Source organism: Eumetopias jubatus, unplaced genomic scaffold (assembly GCF_037043125.1).
Source record: "Eumetopias jubatus isolate StellerSeaLion01/CBP00866 unplaced genomic scaffold, mEumJub1_p1.0 scaffold_6, whole genome shotgun sequence".
Taxonomy (NCBI): domain Eukaryota; kingdom Metazoa; phylum Chordata; class Mammalia; order Carnivora; family Otariidae; genus Eumetopias; species Eumetopias jubatus.
In genome coordinates this window covers 37814175-37837984 of record NW_028274812.1, presented here as the reverse complement: position 1 = coordinate 37837984, position 23810 = coordinate 37814175, and the positions used below count along the sequence as shown (strand labels likewise).

The 23810-nt window shown below is 37.8% G+C and overlaps 1 protein-coding gene across 1 annotated transcript; it reads left to right on the top strand.

Moving 5' to 3' along the window:
* The first annotated feature begins 817 nt into the window (after positions 1 to 817).
* On the top strand, positions 818 to 19870 carry HINT3 (histidine triad nucleotide binding protein 3). The gene is made up of 5 exons (XM_028117002.2): positions 818 to 1070; positions 8084 to 8201; positions 11695 to 11764; positions 13812 to 13938; positions 16081 to 19870. Exons 1-5 carry the CDS (start codon positions 870 to 872, stop codon positions 16111 to 16113), a joined length of 549 nt encoding a protein of 182 aa, XP_027972803.1. The 5' UTR covers positions 818 to 869; the 3' UTR covers positions 16114 to 19870.
* Positions 19871 to 23810: the final 3940 nt, after the last annotated feature.

Sequence of the window (23810 nt, the reverse complement as noted above, 5' to 3'; positions counted from 1 at the left end):
AGTGTTAAAAAAGTTAAAAAAGTTGTGTTCAAAAAGGCTGGTGGGTTCTTCATCTTAGTTTGTTTCTTCATCTCTGTAATGAGGATTATAAAACCAACCTCATTTGGTTGAGAGAAAATACATGTCACATTTTTAGGTGTTCAGCAAATGCCAAGTATTATAAAATAAAAAGCTGAGATCAAATCAGAGTCCATCTTGACTAACAAGTTAACTGAGACTTTTTCTTTTGGGTGCGATAGTTACTGAAGGGTTTTTGAGTGACAAGAGAATCAAGGAGGGAAACTAGTTAGGTTACTGTAGTGGTGAGGCATGAAGCACGACCAAAGAATGAGCACAATTCTATGAGCACAGATTCTATGCTGAAAAGAATGCTCTAGAAATTGTGCTCATTCTCTTAAAACCTACGAATTTTTAAAGAACTTTTTTTTTTAACAACATAATAATACTCTTGGGGGATGCTAACTTGCAGCTTTCGGAAAAGACCTCCAGTATACCCACCGGGTTCCATTTGACCGGACGTTAGGGCGCAACAGTGATGTCACCGCGGCGGTGCGCGCTCCTCCGTCTCAAAGGACGTGGTGCGTCTTTACCAACGAGATGCAGGGGGCGGAGCGACTTCCGCAAGCCCCAGCCGCCTCCTCCCGGTCGCATCCGTGCGCGTCCTCGCGCTCCCCCTCACGGCCGCTGGCTGTGTGAGCGATCACTGCGTCGCAGTCACAGCTTGGATCAGCGCGTGCGCCCAACTCCCAGCCCTTCCCAGCGGCAGGCGAAGGGCGACGCCTTCAGGTAAAACTAAGCAGCTGCAGGAGGCGGACCAGGGTCCGCGGTGCAGGAGCAGTCAAGGTTCTTGGCCACCTTGGGGCAGTACGATGGCGGAGGAGCCGAAGCGCGGTAGCGTGGAGTCCGAGCCTGGTTTTGAGGCAGTGGAGTCTACAGAATCTAAGGTGTCTTCATCGAAGACTACCGATGTTGTCGCTCGGTCATCGAAGGAGGAGGACTACAGTAGCAAGTGCGTGTTCTGCCGGATCGCGGGACAGCAGGAACCCGGCACCGAGCTCCTGTACTGCGAGGTGGGCTGTATGCGGACCCGGCGTGGGTTGGGGGAGCCCAGGGACCGAGACCTCGCGGTGGCAGACCGCGGTGGGGTCGTGTCAGGCCCCCGGGAGGGAGGCCTCGCAGGTGTGGACCGGGGTGGGGGAGGCTGGGTGTCCTGGTGTTAATGACGGACTTGCTTCTCTTGGAGTCGGGTCTGTCTCCAGCGTCTTTTTGCTGTGCCGAGGGGGACAATGTAGCGATAAAGCCAGACGCTTTGGCTTCTGTCTGCAAGTACGAGGTATTTGGCAGAAAATAGCATTTGATTCCTCTCCCCACCCCCGTATCCCCACCCCCTGCCTTTCTAGACACGATTTTAAGTTCTACACACTCTAATACTGCTACCGAGGAGAAAACTGGTAGAAAGGAGGTAATGGTAATTGGGAAAAGCTTCGTTAAACTGACTGAAGTTAGGCTGGGGGGGGGGGCGGTGTGTGGAGCCGAGGTCAAACTATTTCTTAATAGGCTCAGATTTCCACTGAAGGGTAAAGTTCGTACAGCTGTTGTCAGCTGGGATGTATGCACATTTTCAGAGCACTAAGATTTTGCTCAGGTACTTGAAAATGTATCTGGTACACATTTTCTTCTACTGGTTCTACTTGCCTTTAAAGAAACAGCCTTTGGAGAGGATCAGCTCCAAAGATTCTGGGTGTTTGTTTGTTTAGTGATCATTAATTCATTTGTTAAAAGTGAATTGAATCTGTTCTAAGCACCTAGTGTTGGAGATTCATTGGTAAATAAGACAAAGGATAGTCACTGTTCAGATCTTATAATCTAAAGGGTGGACGGAATACAGAGGAGGCAGCAGGTTACAGTGCCCTGTGCTTGGTGAGGTAGTTCTACCACCTGCAGTATTTTGTTCATCTGTGTGATTTTTTTACCCCTCCAGCAGCAGCCAGAGTCTAGTTTTAGACAAGGTGAACAGTTGGGTCATTGCACGGTTGGGGTCTGGCCCTGTGGGTGTTTTGGAGGTGCAGTGGAACAAAGGTAAGAATTTATGGCTAGAGAGAGGACTGAAGTGATAGACCTTGACATCTATGCTGAATAGGGGAAGGAGTGAAAACCGGAAGCAGCTACAGGGAGAGGGGCAGTACATCACTTGTCTGTGGAGTAGGCCTCTGCTGAACTGATCCATAGAGTCAGGATTTCACCGCATATAAAATTAGGCTAGCAAGAAGTAAAGTGAATTTTTTAGCTTCACAGAATGCAATATTTCTTAGATGTCTAGAAACTGCTTTTAAATTTTGCATACTCCAGTACCAATGTTGAGGAAAACTAGTAAATAATAGGTACTAGTAGTGTAAAAAGTTTTGTCTAAAAATAGTCACGGAGCGGGGCACCTGGGTGGCTCAGTCGGTTAAGTATCTGCTTTCAGCTCAGGTCATGATCCCAGGGTTCTGGGGTTGAGTCCTGCATTGGGCTCGTTGCTCAGCTGGGAGTCTCCTTCTCCCTCTGCCCTTACCCCCTGCTCGTGATCTTTCTTTGTCTCTCTCTCTCCCTCTCTCTCTCAAATAAATAAAATCTTAGGGAAAAAAATAATTAAAAAAATAAAAATAGTCACTGAGAGGGGGTGGGATGTTCCAAACTTCTATCCCAGTTTTTTCCAGGCCAAAGGTCAGGATTTTTTCTCTTTGAAGAACATTCTCAGAGTGAACTATGTGAAAAGCCTGGAACATTTTTATAGAGGAAATTAGACACATTCAATATTTTAACTAATTTATATCCTACATAGGTGGCACAGGATGAATATATACAGTAGTCCATATGATACAGAACATAAGCAAGATGCACATGCTTGTACAACAGTGCCTCAAAAAGTTGCAGATTTTTTTTAAAGATTTTATTTATTTATTTAACAGAGAGAGACATAGCAAGAGAGGGAACACAAGCAGGGGGAGTGGGAGAGGGAGAAGCAGGCTTCCCACAGAGCAGGGAGCCCGATGTGGGGCTCGATCCCAGGACCCCAGAATCATGACCTGAGCCGAAGGCAGAGGCTTAACGACTGAGCCACCCAGGCACCTCAAGTTGCAGATCTTTTTAAAATTGAATCTAAGATGATTTCATATATAAGAGCTCACTAATTAAAGGTTAAAGATTTATCTTTTTAAAAAGAGAACCTAATCTTTAATTTGTGTATTTTGCATTATATATATAGTGTATTCTTATAGTCATTCATATATGTTTATTGTAAATATTTAGAAACTATTGGGTTTATATAAAGTAGGGTAGACTTATAATTAAGTCCAGAGGAGAAAATTTGATTTGGAATAATTGGAGTTATCAGCATCATGTGGGTTTAGTCTGGGAAATCTTTCTGGCAAAAGCTAGAGAAGATTCCTCACTCCATAAGCATCCATATAGTATTTTTGTTGTATACTGCAGAGTTGAAACTAAGCAAATACTAGGCCATGCGTTCTCAGAGGGGGATAAAAGTTGGTTTTGGGGTGACAGTATCTTACTCTTTTTGTGTGAGGCAAAGGTAAACATAGTGGACATAAACAGATAAGGAGTATATCTGTGGTATTAAAATATCATGAGAGTGGAATCAGGAAAAAAGTCTTAAGAATGTCCTCAGAGGGGTGACAGTGAAAACATGGTTGAGAAATACCAGGCTAGGTGTTTATTTTCACCTTGCTTGAGGCCACACTGAGGAAATACTAGTTTAACTTTAATGTCCTTCCTCTTCTTTAACCAAATTTGCCCTACACTTCAGATGGTGTGGTACTGAAATGTTCTTTCAAATGTTACTTATTTTTCTTTGCTTTAGCTATCAGTCAGGGGTTAGTTGCAGAAATTTAAAGCAGAAATTGATTTAATATAGGGAATTATTTGCTAAAAAAGTTGCAAGGGCTGAAGGAAAAGCCTTCAAGAATGACATCCAGGGGGCTCCTGGGTGGCTCAGTCATTAAGCGTCTGCCTTCGGCTCCCGTCATGATCCCGGGGTCCTGGGATCGAGTCCTGCATCGGGCTCCCTGCTCGGCGGGGAGTTGGTTTCTCTTTCTCCCTCTGTCTCCCTCTGGCTGCTTGTGCTCACTTTCTCTCTGTCAAATAAATAAATAAAAATCTTAAAAAAAAAAAAAAAAAAGACATCCAGAACAGCACTTGCATACTGACAACTTGTTTCCTCTGCCACAGCCAGGAAGGTAGGAGTTAGGTGACTGCCACTGGAACTTAGACTTCAGGAAGATGTCTTTGTAGCTGTGACTCAGATGATGAAGCAGTGTGATCACCACTGTTGAGCAGTGTTTGCAGTGGGAGTACTGTTGGCGTTTGGGGTTGGATTCCGCTTTGTTGTGCAGAGCTGTTCCACCTGTTGTAGGATGTTTCCCATTTCTGACCTCTGGGTGCTAAATGCTCATAGCACCTACCTATTTCTACTCGCCTTTGACCAATAACACAGCTTCAGGGCTACACTATACCTGCTGGGTCCGTGCAGGTAGGCCATGGTGCCAAAAAAATGGATGTCTCATGTCTGTCTCTTGACTTGCATGGTGCCATTGACTAGACAATGGAATGGGGGTAGGGAAGAAAGGAAAAAGAATCTCGGTAGTCTTAGAGCTGACCATGTTTCCCTGCTGGAACTAGCGGAAGCTGCAGAAAGATGGCTTTTGCTCAGGTTAGCTTGTCAAAGCACCTAAGTCTGAAATACATCTAGTTGGCAAGATCTGAATTCCATCTGGGGTTTTGGTTTTTAAATTTCTGTGGTACTAAAGACAGAGAAGTATTTGGGATGGAGGTTGAGTGCCCATCTACTCTGTTCACCACAGTTTATTTCTCGTATTTAATGGATGCTAAGCCCAGATGCTTGGATTCAGTGGTGATAATGAAGTTAAGATGGACTAGCTGTTTGTCAAATCCATGCATTCTCAAAAGGGGTAAAAACTGATGCTCTTGCCTGGGACAGGGGCAGGGGCAAAAAAAGTTTATATATATAAAATACACATATAGCACTTAGGATATAAACACATGTACAATTTGGCTGTGGTATTAAAATATCAGGGGAGGGGGGCAATTAGGAAAAAAAAAATCTAAAAAGTTGCCTTAGGGGGATGGTAATGAAAAAGGGCTGAGAAATACTGTTAAAATCAAACAATGGCCGTAATTCCAACTTTAAGAAGGTGTTTTGCAAGGACAGACTGAAAGATCTTGGAAAGTCTATCTCTGTTACTGGAAAAGTATGTAAAAACTATAATGACATCATTTTTTTTTAAGGAGTAGAGGAGGGAAGCATTGGTAGCTTTATCTTTCTATTTAAGCATCTTTTATTTATTGAAGAAACTTTCAAGTTTATGTGTTATTCACTTGTAGTTCAAGGATAAATATGGCATGTCCCACACTTGAGAAGCTTGCTTGTGATCTGCGTTGAAAGCATAAATGAAAAGTTCTCGTTTAGTGGTTATCATGAGGGATGGATAGTCAAAATTCTGTGTTTAAGAGTCACTTGAAATATCTTTTCTTTGGGGGTGCCTGAGTGGCTCAGTTGGTTAAGCGTCTGCTTCAGCTCAGGTCATGGTCCCTGGGTCCTGAGATCCTCCCTACTTGGGCTTCCTGCTCAGTGGGGAATCTGCTTTTCCCTCTCCCTCTGCCCCACTCTCCCACTAGTGTGCTATCTCTCGTGCACTCTAGTTCTCTCTGTCTCTTTCAAATAAATAAAATCTTTTTTCTTTTAAAGAAATTTCTTTGTGTGGTTATGTTATCAGGGTGACATATAGTTAGGTTTATTTGTTTCTGTTTGTGTTCAATTTTTAGGGATTGTTTTTAAGTCCAAAAGGGTGTTAAATACTCATTTTTTTTAAAGTCAAAATTATAAAGCTAAGGACATTCGGAAAAGTCTAGCTTCCATTCTCTTGTCATCTTTACCCTGTTCCTCTTCCCTCACAAGAAACTAAAAAATATATATTTGGTTTAGCCTTCCATTGTGAGAATATGTATGTGTACGTTTGTATTTGTACTCCCCTTTCTTACACAAAGATGGCCTTACCACTCTCCTGCTCCTTGTGTTTTTTTTTTTAACTTCGAAGTATATTTCAGAAATGATTTTATAAGTATATAAAGATTTTCTTCATTCCTTTTTGTAGCTACATATTACTTCATTGTATGGATTTGCTATAATTTATTCAACCAGTCTCCTAGTTGAATTATGGACTCTTGGGTTATTTTCTTTTTCTTTTCTTTTCTTTTTGTTTTTTTTTTTGCTATTACAAATCATGCTGCAAAGGATAGCTTTGTACATGCATCATTTCATATTTTTTGTCATTGTATCTTCAGAAGAGGAGAAAGTCTGTCTTAAAATGAAGAGTCTAAATAATGGCTAGTTCAGTAGTAGCAATAGGAGAGAGAGTAACATCAGAGGGCCAATTTCAATATTTTAGAAAGCTTAATGGAAATCTAATTCAATCATTGATTGCACTGGCTAACTAAAATGCATAGGTTTTCCTTCACTTGCTTTGCCCCCCCTCCCCAACCTTCCTTCTGGCAGCTACCAGTTTGTTCTTAGTATAATACCCTCTAGGTGCATCCATGTTGTCATAAATGGCAAGAGCTCATCATTTTTTATGACTGAGTAATATTTCCTTATATATGTATATCATATCTCCTTTATTCATTCATCTGTTGATGGATCCTCAGGTTGCTTTCATGTCTTGGCTATTGTAAATAATGTTGTAATAAACATAGGGGTGCATACATCTTTTGGAATTAGTGTTTTAATTTTCTTTGGGTAAATAAATATACAGTAGTGGAACTGGGGGATCATATGGTATTTCTGTTTTTAATTTTTGAGGAACCTCCATACTGTTTTCCATAGTGGCTGCACCAGTTTGCATTCCCACCAACAGTGCAAGAGGGTTCCCTTTTCTCCACACTCATGCCAACACGTATTTCCTGTCTTTTTAATACTAGCCATTGAACTGGTGTGAAGTTTCATATCATTGTGGTTTTGATTTGCATTTCTCTGATGATGAGTGGTGTTGAGCATCTTTTCATGTGTCTTTTAGTCATTGAAAAAATTTTTATATAAGATATTGAATAAGGATATTTAGGGAATATTGATTTTCCTTTTGGAAAAGGTTGAAACTCAAATGTCAGTAGGTTGAAAGACTCCCTTTTTCATTTCTTTTTTCCTTCCATAAGTATGTGGAGTATGTAAATCAGGAAACTAATATAATGGATTGGACACTTAGTGCAATTGGACACTTAGTAAATCAGGAAACTAATATAATGGATTGGACACTTAGTGCAATACACAGCAGTGTATAACTGCTGTGAAAATTGTTTAAAAAGGTAACGTCTGGATATGTAGATGCTAGATGATTTTCCTGTTATAGTTGTATAACATGCGACTTTGGAAAAAAATTAAATGTAAAAAAGAATTTATCAATCTTGCTATGTTTCTGTAGTCAAACCTTTAAAAGTACATATTAAGAGTGAAAAACCCTTATATAGGTAGAGATAGAGAAATATATAAGGAAATAAAAAAAAAAACCCTGGGATTATTGGTAATGAAGTTTTTTGTTTTGTTTTTTAAAGATTTATTTGTTCATTTAAGAGAGAGTGAGCACAAGTGGGAGGGGCAGAGGGAGAGGGAGAGAGGATCTCAAGCAGACTCCTCACTGAGCATGAAACTGGACATGGGGCTCTCTCTCACAACCCTGAGATCATGATCTGAGCCAAAACCAAGAGTGGGACACTTAATCCACTGTACCACCCAGACACCCCTTTGGTAATAAAGTTTTATTGAACTTCATTGATAATTGTTTTCCTGAAACTAGCTTTATATAAGTCTTCATTTTCTGGAACAAATGAGCATCTCATGAAGGATGCTAAAGCTTGTCGTTAATGCATAATCAAAATTGCCCAGCTGGGGTTAGTTGTAACATAAATACCATTTCCCTATCAGACTGAGATTTATGGTGTTTAAGACATGTCAGAACAGCATTAGGAAATTCTTTTTAAAAGATTCTCTAACAAATGATATGTTTTTTTCCTTCAGAATGAAGACCTAGTTTGCTTCAAAGATATCAGACCAGCAGCACCTCATCATTATCTTGTGGTACCAAAGAAGCATCTTGGAAACTGTAGTGAGCTACAGAAGGATCACATAGAACTGGGTATGAAGATAGCAGTATTCCTCAGGTTGTGTCATCCTGAATTGGCATCAGTGATAGCAGTGACAATTAAAAAGAAAATGTCTAGCCAGGTGTTAATGAAAGAGGAGCATTTGTGAAACTTCTGTCATGAAAAATTTCAAATATATACAAAAATAAAGAAAATAGTCTAATCTTCATGTGTTCATCACCCAAGCTCCACATTTTTTTAAAATATATAGTAGTTTTTTCTTTTTTTTTAAAAGAATTTATTTATTTGAGAGAGAGAGTGAGAGAGAGAGAGAGCACGAGAGGGGGGGAGGGTCAGAGGGAGAAGCAGACCCCCTACTGAGCAGGGAGCCCGATGCGGGACTGGATCCAGGGACTCCAGGATCATGACCTGAGCCAAAGGCAGTCGCTTAACCAACTGAGCCACCCAGGCACCCTAAGCTCCACATTTATTAACTTGTGGCCAATCTGTTTCATCTATTAACCTTCTCCCACAGTGGATTTAAAGCAAATTCCAGACATCATGTTATTTAATCTTTAAAATCTCTAAAAGATAATGCATCTTTTTGTTTTTTTAAATGTTGGCTTTCCTTGACTCTGAAAATGGAAGGTGCTATACAAAAATGAGACCATTTTGGTACCTGCCCTGTAAGTTTCTTGTGTAGATGAACTAACACCTAAGTTTGGCGATGGGATTTTAGCAATGACCTTTTGGCTTCTGAATCTTGTCTCTTACAGGATTATCCTGTATTTTCCTACTCATGATTTCTGTGACTTACCAGTTACCATTTCCTAAGACATTTCTAAGTTCACTTCGTATCTGCTTTCATAGCCTTTGTCTCCAGGGTCTGGGATTAGTTGGGTTAATAATTTAAGTAGCTGACAAAATAGATAGATTGGGCCAGATTTTTGGAGGTAAATAAGAAATATCTTTGATGGAAAACTTTGAAGTGTAGTTCGTTAGTATTTAGACTATTGAATTACCAGTTTTTAAACTGTTTCTTCTCAATATTGCAAAATTCCTTAGTCATCTGAACTTCTATGAGTACGTTTCATATTTATTCCAGCAGATAAAGGCCAATATTTTTGCAATAGTTAGCATCAAGCAGTGGCCACCATGCCTTAAGTATTTCCTTTTTATAATTTTTTTTAAGGAGGGAGAAATATGTTCATGCTTGATTTTCTTTTTCTAGCATTCTGTTTTATTGAAAGTTTTTATAACTTGCAAATAAAATGTTAACCAATTTTGAAGCAACATGGTGGGTATTTGGGATTTCATTATACTATTCTTTCTGATTTTCCTTATATCTTAATATTTCTGTAATGAAAGTTTAAATGTTCTTGCAGTTAATATTTACATACAATCTATGAAGTTGGGAAAATAATAAGAATGTGGAAGAGCTCAATAACACTATCAAGCACTGTGATTATAATTAGTATTTTTAGAACTCCACCTAACTATAAAGTACACATTTTGTTAAGAGTACATGTTCACCAAGATAGACCATATTCTGGGCAATAAAGTAAGTCTAAATACATTTCAGATTATTGAAATCTTATAACCTCTGTTCTCTGATGATAATGGAAGGGGATGTTTAAAACCAATGAACTAAAGGGGCGCCTGGTGGCTCAGTTGGTTAAGCGGCTGCCTTCGGCTCTGGTCATGATCCCAGGGTCCTGGGATCAAGCCCCGCGTCGGGCTCCCTGCTCAGCGGGGAGCCTGCTTCTCCTTCTCCCTCTGCCTGCCTCTCTGCCTACTTGTGCTCTCTCTCTCTCTCTCTGTCAAATAAATAAAATCTTTAAAAAAAATAAAATAAAATAAAACCAATGAACTAATTTTCTACTTTAGGATGCTAGAAAGAGGCAAGTGAATCAGACCAAAGTAAGTATAAGGAGAGAAATAATAGAATAGGTAACAGTGAGATAGAAAGGAGACAATAGGTTTTGCTCCATGTATTTTGAATCTGATTTTAAGTGAATACATAATTATGGTTGTCATACATTCTCAATGAATTGATCCTTTTTTATCATTGTAAAATATCCCTCTTTATCTCTGGAAATACTTCTTGAGCCTATTTTGTATGACATGAATTTAACTACTTTACTTTCTTGTTACTTACTCTCCACATTGGGTATCTTTTTCTATACTTTCAACCAAATTGAATATTAATGTTTAAAGACTTGAAGATAGCAATATAGTTGCGTCTTGCTTATTTATTATTATTTTTTAAAAATAGTATGAAAATCTCTGATTTTTTAATTGGAGTGTTTAGTTCATAAACCTTTAATATAACTATTGATGCAGTTCGATTTAGGTGTACTATCTTGCCATTTGTTTTCTGTTTATCCCATTTTTTGTTGTTATTGCCCTGTTTCTTTCCTGCCTTCTTGTGGTCGTTCAGATATATTTTTTGTTATTCTATTTTAATTTATTTCTTGCCTTTTTATGTATTCCTCTTCAAATTTTTTTTAAAAAATCGTTGCTCTAGAAAGACTAAAATACTTATTGTGTAATTATCATAGCCTAATTAGAATTAACATTGTATCGATTCATGAAAAATGTGATAAACTTTGTAACACTTTGTGTTATTGTTGTCATATATATTACATCTACATTGTAATATCTTGGTACTGTTAAAATTATTGCTTTAAGCAGTCATATGTCTTTTAAAGAAATTAAGAGAAAACATTTTCTTCCATGTCTGGGATCTTGGGAGTATTTTAAAAGAAAACAAGATACAGTCTTGCATGAAGTAACTTGAGGTTTTTTTTAGACAATATGGTACCGACTTTGTCATGGAAGTCTTTCGTCCTCCTGGCTCAAGCCTGACTTAGTGAAGTAAACATTCACAACAATTTTATGAGCCTCTTTTTTAACAACCATCTTCTGTAGATTCTCTCATTTCATCCCCCTTCCAAATGCTTGGTTACACCATTCAGAAACAAAAGAGGTCTAAATTTTGGCATTGTGCTTTGGAGATTGCAGGTTACCAAATTTTTTCTCATGGGGAAGTGTATTCCTATCCAAAGGCCATAAAGCACCAAGACTATAAAGACACTAAGGCAGATAGAGTTCAGAAGCCAAAACAATTATATGAACATCTAGCTAGTCAGAGGTAGGCTGACATGAAAGGCTATCATATCCTTAATTTGGGTTGAAAGACAAATTCAGTTTTCTTGCATGTCTTCTTATTTCAAACATGTTTTTGTTTCTTACTTGGTCTCCTTATGATTAGAATTAGACCTCAGTAGGATCAGATGTCCTATGTAGTCACTTAATAGTACTCCTCAACGCTGTTCAAAGTCAGCCTATACACTGTACTTTGATAGGTTGATACTTCATTTCAGTTTTGATGAGCAAACTTCTCAGTAACTTAGAACTATTAAACAGGTCTTTAAATATTTACCCATTGAATACGACTTTTGATTAGGATCCTAAAAGTTAAAAATTAATAACAATTTAGTAATGTTTCCTACAGTGTAATGTAGTTTCTTTCCTGTTTTATAGTTGAGAGCATGGTAACTGTTGGAAAAACCATTCTTGAAAGGAATAATTTCACTGACTTCAAAAATGCGAGGTATGTATACTTCCAGATAGAAACCAATATGCGTAGTTGGTTTTTCTGAAATGTCGTTCCCTCCTGGGAAATGAAAGCAGAGGTAGCTTAAATACAGTTTTCCTGAGAGTGAGCATACGTTGTTCATTGGTAGTATAAATTTAATAAATAAAACATCTTCCTCTCATGTCTCAGCATCTAAAAATCACCACTTGGAGTTTGGGCAGACAAGTCTATTTAAGCAGCGGGTAGGTAAAATAGTTACAAGTCCACCATTCTTTGTTCAATATGTCCATTTCTATAACAAATATGTGTAAATTAAATTTCTTTAGAAACTATTTGATTTTATGATTTAAAAATATAGTATTATACTTCTAGTGGGAAATTAACTTGAATTCATTGCCTGCTGAATTGATCTCTGGCATTTGCCAAAGTTTGAGCAAAAAAGCATATAATGTTCAATGTGGCAACTCTTTTACTTAATCTAAATAGTGTTTTTCCTTTTTAAAAGACTTCTGACTTTGCCTTGTGTGACCAAAGGCTTGCCGAGACAGGTAGATCGGATATTACTTCTAACATCTGAACTGGAATTCAAAGAGACCTGAGCTCTAACGCTGTCCATGCTACTTGCTGAGTACTGGGCTTATACTGGCTATGATACTTGAGGCATTTAACCTCTCCAAGATAATACCTGCTCTGCCTACTTACCGGTTCAAATAAGATTGTGTGAAAATCCTCTGAAAACTGTGAAGCGCTATTCAAGGGTGATAGTGATAAGGAACAGATGGTATTTGAGACCCTTTGGCCAAAAGCAGTACATTTCCCTTCCCAGTCAGAGGAGTGCTTATTAGAAGAATGGACGTTGGACCAAGAGTCTCAATCCTCACTCTGTCACTGCCTGACTTTGTGACCTTGGGAAGTCTACTTTTTGGATCTTGGCTTTCCCATCTTTGAAATGAAAGGGTTGAATGAACCCTTGAGTTGCTTCTAGCTTTTAGATTACTTGATTCTGTATTACATGACTCCTGTTTCACAGAAGGAAAACTCAGTCTCTTTTTTCTAGGCAGTGGTGGAAGCTTTTCAATATGTGCCATGTTTCTGACTCTCCATTGTCAGTCCTATGTTGCTGCAATAGACCACTTCTCTTACACCCCCTTATGCTCCCTCTCATTGTAGTCTTTTTTTTTTTTTAATTGAGACTCACTTCTAATTTGAGGAGGCAAATATTTCTAGGCTTTAGGCTTGGATTATTGTTACAGGTGTGCCTTGCTCCACTCAGAATTTCTAAGTGGACTTACAAAACTGTAAATTGATTTTTAAGAGAGAGAATCATATTTAAAAAATTTATTAGTAGAAATTTGTTAGTAGTCAAAGGAATTGTCTTATAAATGTTTTATAAAGCAGATAATCATGATTATTATCTAACTTATTTTCATTATTAAGCAAGAAATTCAAGTGATAAAGTTTTTTTTAATAATGATATAAATAATCTCACTATGGGAAGATGGGTTGGTAAGGAAATGACTACTTTATTAAAGGAGAAGGCACACCATCTACTGGCTATGTCTTGGAATAAAGGAACCCTTTTACTTGAGTGTCATGTAATTTTTTTTAAAGAAAAGGGTGGAATTTATGCCAAACATAGTACACAACAAACAACTTTATGCCTCAGCTGTACAGTCTAAAAGTTAAAGGTCCCAGGAGTGCCCTGTAATTTTTTTTAAAAGATTCATTGCAGAGCCATATCTTAGGAGAATTAAAGGTTAAAACTGATAAGGACTGAGGTGATAAAACATAATGCCAACTCAGAATTCATAAAAGTGTTACTGAGACATACGCTCTTAAGCCCTTCCTTGATGAAGAGTTTGTTACGGTGAACTTCAGCATGAAAAGAGGAGAAAGTGTATGAATACTGAGAAGTGTATAAAGAAAGCGATAAAAGTGATGTCTGAGTGGCAATCTGTCTACCCTAGGTAACCTGTTAATGGTTATGTGTTTTAACATGAAAAAATAGCTTTAAACTCTTGTAGAACTGACTTGCCAAGTATCTCTAACCTTTCTGTTTTAGAATGGGTTTCCACATGCCGCCATTCTGTTCCATCTCCCACTTGCACCTTCATGTGCTGGCGCCTGTCAATCAACTTGGCTTCTTATCAAAATTAGTCTATAGAGTGAATTCCTATTGGTTTATCACAGTAAGTGTTATTATTACAGTAGCAGCATACAAAAGTATTTAAAATATCTGTCCTTTTCGTTACAGTTCTTTTCTTGGCAACAGTAGGCACTTAACAGCTCTCATAGGCTTGATCCTCTCTTTTAATGTACTGCTCACAGATATCCAAAGTAATATTTTTAGTTTAAGGGATTTTCCAGGGTTTCAGATCTGTAGGAAGAGAAGTTATGGCTATGTCTTGCCATTGTAAGCAGAGGATATGATATAGAAGAACCGTGGCATTAGCAGTTCAGAACCCAGAGTCCGATCTACATTTAAATTGTGGCTCAGTTACTTGAGGTCCCATGTGCAAGTTACTTAAATGTTGTAAGGCCCAAGTTCTTTATCTATTACCTGCCTATAAGGAATACTGCCCACCCGTAGGGTTGATAAGAGGATTGATAACATAATTTACATATACAGCGCTTAAAACTGTACCTTGCAAATAGTAAGTACTAGTAAATATTACCTCCTGCCTCTGTTATCATTCCCAACATTATTGTAGAAATTGAATTCCTGTAATTTTCTAGTTTAGAAAAGGGCTGCCTTGGTAGCATTAACTGTCAGCTCTGAGGTTGAAGCCATCGAGCCTAAAAAATTATAGAATTCTGCTTTGCTAGGGCAAAAGTAGAATAGAATTCAAGCTGATTACAGGCCTGTTGCCTGACAGTCAAGCCTTGGTTATTAAGTGACTGTCCTTCCAGGGCCACTTGACTAGTAATTTACCAGTCCCTATGTGTCCATGAGGATAAGGAGACCTATAGTTGCTATTTTTAAATAATCACTGAATTACAAATTAAATAATTGCTGTTAATGCGTATCATTATTATAGTCATGGTACCCAAGAAATTAAAAAGCATGATTCTAGAAACTTCATATTTCAAACTTAGTATCCCTCTCTTCAACTTGTCCAGATGGTTTTATTTAATTGAAAAATAATTTAAGATATTTATGTGTGTGTGTGTGTGTTCTGAATAAAAATTAGTAGAATATTCGATAGGGCAGTTGGTGTGGTCTCCTTAAAAAATCAGTGTGATTAAAAAAGGGATTTTTTTCCTTATTTGTATTTCTAATTTTCTACATGCTCCATGCTTTTATAAGAAAGTAATGAAAAATACATTTTTTGTAATATTTTTAACTGTATTTCCTTACATGACATTTTAGTTAGAAAAAAATGAACAAAGTTATAAGATCTGTTAATGGTTCATTCTGTGAATCTGAACTCTCCTTAGATCTGTCAGCATATATTATGAGACTTTGAAAAAAATCAAGATAAAGATACTAAGATTTATTTCAAAATCTCTTATGTTTCAGATAAAGAAAATATTTGAAATAATAACTAGAAGACTTCGGTTTACTTTTTAATTTTTTAATAGATTTTATTTTTTAGGGCACTTTTAGACTCACAGCAAGATTGAATGGAAAGTACAGAGAGTTCCCATATACCCTCTATCACCCATACACTCACAGTCTCCCACTATGGACGTCCTGGTATACCACAGTGATAACGTTTGTTATAATTCATGAAATTACAGTAACACATCATTTTTACCCAAAGTTCATGATTCACACTAGGGTTTATTCTTAGTGTTCTGTATTTTATTGGTTTGGACAAATGTGTAGTAACATGTATCCAACGTTATGGTATAATAAAAACCTCTGTGCTTTACCTATTCACCTCTCCTTCTCCCTTAATTCCTGGTAACCACTGATTTCTTTACTGCCTTCACACTTTTGCCTTTTCCAGAATGTCATATGGTTGGAACAATACAGCATGTAGCCTTTGCAGATTGGCTTCTTTCACCTAGTAATATGCATTTAAGGTTCCTCCACATCTAGTTTACTTTGTAAAATGTTAGTATTATATTTATTTTCCTTTTCTTATTGAAGCTTTTTAATGCAATATCTATAAAAATCTGCCTATGTATATACAATGTGGAATACCTTTACTATAGTTTATAAAACTATTATATTGAGAAATTTTTTATAAGATGTATTTAGGAACAGAATATGTAATATCCAGCTCTTCTGCTGTGACTTAATATAATAGGGATGCCAGTAGAATTATTTAATATAGGTTGTAATAACTAGAATTTAAAAATACGTTGTGTTTTCAAAATTACAGGCCGACTGTTTGATTGAAAAACTAAGAACATGAAAATGTCAACAGTGGAAGATTTTCCTAATCTTGGCTCAACATAAACTAATATTTTGGTCCTTTTGAAGTCTAATTAGAGTTGTAAGGTTCATTGGGTTTTATGAGAGGCTATTACTGGTTAGCCTTAAATCTTTTCTGAATGTCTGTTTCCTGAGATATGTGATACAATTCCATGGATACTTTGTCATTGACTTCTTTGTTTTAATGGTTACTCATTTAAGATATAAGATACTATATGTAAAATCCCATTAAAACAAATCCCATTAATCAGGAAGGGCTATTTTTTTTTAAAGTTTAAATATTTTCATTTCTCCATAGTCTATTATAATAGTGACTTATTTATGAAGAATAAACTGGTATAGAAAGTACTTTATTGGAACCTTTGTTACTATGAAGGGGAAAAAGAAATTAACCATTTCTTGACAGTTATATAACACACAAAATTTCAAAATGAAGAGTACCATACTACATAGTGATTTCTGTTCTTGTTGATGGAAAGAATTGTATATGTGTCACTTTTTACTCAGATTTGAGATGCTAGTTTTCACTTCTTGAAGCCTAACATTTTTGTGATAAATTGTTCCTTAAAGCTATATAATATACACAAGGTAAATTCTAATGGTGAATTTACAAGAACAAGCAATTTGGCTATCCAAGAGAATTCACTGTCATGACATTTTACCTGTAAGAATATAAATGGGGAAGAAACATAAAATGGTTATAGTAATGTATTGAAAACTGGTGGAAATTATCGTTTTATGGTTGGTATATTGTACCAAAGGAAAGGTAGAATTAAAAAGTGATTAGGCCTGGCTTTTATCATGAAGAAATCCTGATTTGAAAGTAGAGACAGATAAGCTTGGATGAGAAAATTTATTTTAATAGCTCAATGTTAGCATTACTGATACATCATTTCGTTAGACATATTTCTTTAGGGATTGTGCTGATCTACACTAACAATAGTGAATGTGAATGAAGAGTAAGGTACTGAAACTAATCCTACATTGTGCCAGTGTATAGTAACACCATGTGCATGAATATAAATGAACACAAAGATTAAAGTATTGATGTTAGAAGTAGGCTGAGATGATTAGTTTTCTTTCTTATATTCAGCATGATATTAAACATAGTTTTAGGGGCGCCTGGGTGGCTCAGTTGTTAAGCGTCTGCCTTCGGCTCAGGTCATCATCCCAGGGTCCTGGGATCAAGCCCCGCATCAGGCTCCCTGCTTGGCGGGAGGCCTGCTTTCCCTCTCCCACTCCCCCTGCTTGTGTTTCCTCTCTCACTGTGTCTCTCTCTGTCAAATAAATAAAAATCTTTAAAAAAAAATAAACATAGTTTTAAGTAATGAAATACTTATTACAGTGTTTAATTACAACATCTGGGATATTTAGTTACAACATCTGAAATAAATATTCATTCATTTATCCATTTAACAAACATTTGCTGAGTATTTAACATGTGATGATCAGGAAATGTAGGTGAGAAAGAACAGTCTGTCTTCAAATGCTGATACAAAGGTCAGACAAAACCAGTGATTACAGTTTAGTGTGTTAAGTGCTGTAATGTCCACAGAAGAGGCTGTGGAAAGGAACACAATTTTGAGAGCAGGTGGCAGTAGAACTGAATATTTAAGACTCAGTGTTTGGCAGGCAGACAGTGGAAGTTTAGGCCAAGAGACCAACATGTACTTTTCCTGAGTTCTGCTTCCGTTATTACTTACTTTACAATTGAAGTGAATATTCACATTCCATTTTATTCACTGGAAGTGGAAGTAGGGGTTTTGGCCTCTCAAAATTAGATTTCCAGGCTTTTTAGCACTGCTTTGTTAAGTAGCTCACTGAGCCACCTACACAGATTAACAGTTACAAGTTTGTAGAAATCAGCTCAAATATGACCAGCTTTGGAAAAGGAATTTTCGGTATGTACAACATGTTTTACTATGTGAACTTGCAATGATATAACTGACACTATTATGATGATAACATGTAAGGTATTTAAGGAATTCTCAAATGCCTTATGGACCTCTTCAAAAATATGATTAGCCAGTTGATTTAATTTATATAGGTTTATACCCTGTCATAGTTAAGTTTTCCTTCTTACTTGGAAAACCGCTGATCCTCACATTCTTAGCAGCATTTCTCTTTTACTTGTAAAGATTAAAAACTTACTACAATTAAAATTCACTCAGCTTTTTCAGTAGAGTATTTGGTAACTCAGTAGCTACCCATAACATTAGCTAAACACAAAACCAATTCATAACTTATGTTAAAGTAGTATCTAGAGCATTATTCATGCATGTTATGATATTAATTGTAACTGCAGAATTGTAAAATGAGTTGTTTCAAACTGTGCTTACTTAGCTAAAAGAAAGCTAAATAAATATGGAAAAATTCTCAAGTTTTGCCTCTCTGGACTGTGTGTGTGTGTGTGTGTGTGTGTGTACGTGTGTTTAAGACTTTAATTTTTAGAGCAGTTTTAGGTTCACAACAAAATTGAAGAGACAATACAGAGATTTCCCACATAGCCTCTCTCATTATTAACATTCCCCAGAAGAGCGGTACATTTGCTGCAGTTGATAAACCTACACCTATGCTGACACATCATAATTACCCAAAGTCCATAGTTTATCTTAGGGTTCATTCTTGGTGTGGCACGTTCTATGAGTTTGGGCAAATATATGGTGACATGTATCCATCTTTATAGTATCATGCAGAGTATTTTCACTGCCCTAAAATTCCTCTGTGCTCTGTCTGTTCATCCCTACTCCACCAACCCCTGGCAAGCAGTGATCTTTTTACTGTCTGTGTAGTTTTGCCTTTTCCAGGATATCATATAGTTGGAATCACACAGTATGTAGCTTTTTCAGATTGGCTTCTTTCACTTAGTGATACACATTTAAGTTTTCTCTGTCTTTTCATGGTGTGACAGTTCATCTCCTTTTAGTGCTATAATAATATAATAATACTCCATTGTCTGGATATACTACAGTTTATCCATTCACCTACTCAAGGATATCTTGATTGCTTCCACATTTTGCCAATTATGAATAAAGCTAGTGTATGCAGGTTTTTGTGTGGACATAAATTTTCACTGCCTTTGGGTAAATACCAAGGAACATGATTACTCGGTCACATGATAAGCATATGTTTAGTTTTTTTTTCTTAGATTTTATTTATTTGGGAGAGAGAGAGAATCCAAGCAGGGAGGAGGGGCAGAGGGAGAGGGAGAAGCAGGCTCCCTTCTCAGCTGGGAGCCTGATGCGGAACTCGATTCCGGAACCCTGGGATCATGACCTGAGCCGAAGGCAGATGCTTAAACAACTGAGCCACCCAGGTGGCCCAGCATATGTTTAGTTTTATAAAAAACTGCCAAACTGTCTTCCAAAGTGGCTATACCATTTTGCATTACCACCAGCAATGAATGAGAATTCTTGTTACTCCACATCCTTGCCAAAATTTGGTGTTGTCAGTGTTTGGGATTTGTCCATTCTACTAAGTGTGCAGTGGGAGCTCATTCCTTTTCTCTGATGACATATAATATGGAGCATGTTTTCATATGGCCATTTGCCATCTGTGTATCTTCTTTGGTGAGGTGTCTATTAAGGTTGTAGGCCCATTTTTAAATTGATTTGTTTTCTTATTGTTGGGCTCTACACTCAGTACAGAGTCTGCTTGTCCCTCTTCCTCTGCTCCTCCCCCTGCTTGTGTGCTCAATCTCTCTCTCAAATAAATTAATAAAATCTTAAAAAAAAAAGAATCAGATCCTTGTATGAGTATTTAAAGACACACACGTGAAGATAGATCCACAATCAACCATCATCCATTAATTAAACCAATCCCCAAGTCAGATATTTTCAGGTAAATGTATTATATTTCCTATTGATGTAAAACAGGCACCTCAAGCTTATTTCCCCCCCTCCCCATTCCTCTCAGTCCTCCCCATCTTTGTTAATGGCAACAGCAATCTTTCAGTTGCTCAGGCCAAAAATCTTGTAGTCATCCTTGACTCCTGTCTCTCATACTTCATATCTGACACCTTAGCAAACCTTATCAGCAGTATTCTCAAAATATATTCAGGATTTGACCACTTCTCCCCACTTGTACTTCTGTCTTCTTGGCCAAATTCTCCTCGTCTCTTGTTTAGATTATTGCAGTTGGCCTTCACACTATCTCTGCTTTTGTCCGTGTCTACCCTCCAGTCTGTTCTCAACACATTTGTACATTCGATATGCAGAACATGTATGCCTGAATGTTCTCTTAGCCCACAGTTGCCAAACAATTTGCCCTCAGACATGAGGGGCCTGAAACAAAAATCAATTCGTTCCTCTCAGTGCCCAGTGTCTCTCTGCCTTTTTGGACGCTCCTCTTCTCTTGCTTTGAACATTGCTAGAATCACTTGAGTAGGCTCCATTCTTCCAGTTGCTTCCTTCTAGCACAGCATCCATCAGAATATTTTCTAAATTATGATCTGGTTATGTAATTTTCTTGCTTGTGAAAACCTCACTGTTTTCCCTCAAAATTACTCACCTGCACTTGTATCCCATTATGCCAACCATTTTTACTATTCCAAATAAACTGAGCACAGCTTTGGAAATCTGTTCATTTTTAAAAGCTGGGTTAAAATGTTGTCTCCTCTTCGAAGTCTTCCCTGATACTCCCATCCACAACCACAGCAATATTGTTTCTTTAGCTCTAGTCTGTGAGATTTTATTTTCCTAGCATAGACCTTACACAGTCTGACTGGGAAAAAGGGGGATATCTCTTACCACGGGATTTTAACCTTTTTTATGAGCTGGGGGATCTAATTTTTTATCTTGTATCCCCATTGCCTTAGTTCAGTGACTGATTTACATTAGTGATCAATAAAGATTTTATTTTAATTTCTGAGTCCCTTAAAATGTTACCATAACAAACCAAAATATAATTAAACACCATGATAACCCTAATTCCAACTACTTTCAATCTAAAAATCAGGAGTATAACCTAAACATCAGCTGAATCTCCCTGATTTTATGTTCTTCATGGCAGTAGGCATGACCACTATAACTTAGGTGTAAAACCTCTTTGAGTTTCAGAAGAATTCAACCACACCAATCATCTCAAGCATTTAATAACCAAACTTGCTGGGCAATGGTAAAATAGCATCTAGCTCCCGCCATTTTGCTGACTCTCTTTTTTCCTCTACTTCTTCTCCCTTTGCCTTTATAACATATTTCTCTTCTTTTTGCATTAGAATTTTTAAAATTCTCTGTAAAGCCTTTTTTCTAGCCAACATGCATGGCCCATAGGAAATCACCGAACTTAAGTAGGCTATTCTAGATATTTTCTCAGCTAAGGAGATTTTCTTGAGATTCTCAATCTAGCTGGTAAGAGAGGAATATTTTCTTCTTGTTATACCTTCTGCTGAGAAACATATTTTCAGCATTTTGCCAGTTTATCATATAAATTCTCTCTCCAAGCATGGGTAAGAGGAAGGTAAACATGCTATTTATCTGTGGTACTGGTACTCAAAGTCTATCTATCCATACTCCTCTCTCCCAGGCAACGATTCTCAAACCTCAGTGTGCATCAGAACCACCTGGTGGGCTTGTTTAAAACAGACTGCTGGATCCCACCCTGAGTTTCTGATTCAGCAGGTTTGGGGGTAGGTAGGACTTTGCATTTCTAAGTGGTTCCCAGGTGATGATGTTGCTGATAGCTGCCATCAAATTAACAACTGAAATATTTTTAAAAATATGTTTAGGCCACACCCCAAATTAAATTCAATTCCCCGGGGATAGATTCTAGGCCTCGAATTTTTAAAAATTCCTCAGGTAATTTCAACGTGCAGCCAAGTTTTAAGAATCTGTGCCCTGTAGGATTGAGTAAAACTCCTCCTATGGCCCGTTAAAGTAGTTCTGAGGAATATGCCTTTTATGGGATTTGAGACCATTTATTTTATATGTAATAATTTTTCCTCTCATGGGAAGCAAATAAGATCAAGAGATGGTGATTACTGGGAATTATGCTTAAATAAGAATCTGTGGGTCCCTTCCTAGAAGGTAAGTTGCACACTTACTTTGGGACTATTAATACTTGCATATTGCCAAAAGCCTTCCTTTGTTTAGAAGTCATGTTTACTTACATTTTAGGAAGGAAAGAAGAAAGGGAGAGTAGGAAGGTGGGAAGTAGGGAAGGAGGAAGGACAAAAGATCTGGTTCAAATGTGGCAAATGCACTGTGAACTTACATCACCTCTGCTTCACGAGTTCTGCCCAAGAGAAGTAACAAATGGGGTCCCATTCAAAAATGCGCAAAGCCACATAAGCTACAAAGCTGAAGCCTGGAGCAGTGTGGATAATATCCAGGTCTTGCTTGGCCTTTTATTTGGAGTGGAATAAAAGTAGAGTGAAAGATTTTTTTGGTATCTTATGATCTCGATCTCATTGCAAACAAAAGAATTAAATTAAGTACCAGCCCAAGGAAGGAAGGCATCCCTAATTTTGGTAGGCCCTAGGTTAGGCTCCTTTTGGAAAACTGTTTCTATTTCAGCCAGTTGCTAAGATATGGTGAGAGTTGTTCTCTAGGCTAGCTCAATCAGGCTGCCATCTTACTTCTGTCTGGAAATGTATGGCTTTTGATTATTTGAATTTTGTCAGCATTAGAGTTTAAGGATGGCCAGGACAGAAGGCTGAATCTCTAGCCCATTTTCCTTCACATTTTTTTCTATGCACAGAACCTACTTCACAGGTAGCAAATTAGTAGGTCTAGTTTACAACTAGGATTTCAGGTTTGTTTGGAGGGAATTTTTTTTTTAAGATCTTATTTATTCATTTGACAGAGAGATAGACAGAAGAGCACAAGCAGAGGGAATGGCAGAGGGAGAGGGAGAAGGAGGCTCTGCACTGAGCAGGGAGCCCCGATGCGGGACTCAATCCGAGAACCCTGGGATCATGACCCGAGCCGAAGGCCGCTTAACCATCTGAGCCACCCAGGCGCCCTGGGGGGAATTTTTTGATCAGAGGACAAGCTCTACTTTTTTCTACTTCAGGAGATCTTGAGTCATATTTAAATCAACTGCAGCTGCTTAAGTTTGAACTGGTGCCTTGTCCTAACTTGTTCAATTTTGTTTCCTGAGAGCACCCCGTGTTCTCTCTTCTCCTCTTCCTGTATTATCTTCATTTAGATTGAGGATACTGGAGACCCTTCTGGCATTTCATGAAATTAGAAGTTGGTCAAGAATGCTTACCATAGTGAAGTCCCCATAGTTGTTATATAACTTGTTCCAATAAAACTTTATTCTCCAAACTGTTCAAAAGCCCTTGTTTTTCACTCATTGCAAAAATCTTCTAGTCTTGGGACACCTGGGTGGCTCAGTCAGTTAAGCTTCTGCCTTCAGCTCACATCCTGATCCCAGGGTCCTGGGATTGAGTCCACATTGGGCTCCTTGCTCAGCAGGGAGCCTGCTTCTCCCTCTGCCTGCCACTCCCCCTGCTTGTGTGTGCTCTCTCTCTAGCAAATAAAATCTTAAAAAAAAATCTTCTAGTCTTAATACATATCCCGAGGAGTTTCCTACTTGGTGCACAAATGTCTATGCCTCTCTGTGATACCCAACCCCTTTTCAAATGTTAGATGCTCAGCCTCAGACAGATCATAGACAGTTTTAATGTTACACATGACTTCTGCTGCTGGGATCTGTTAACTCTCTATTCATTTC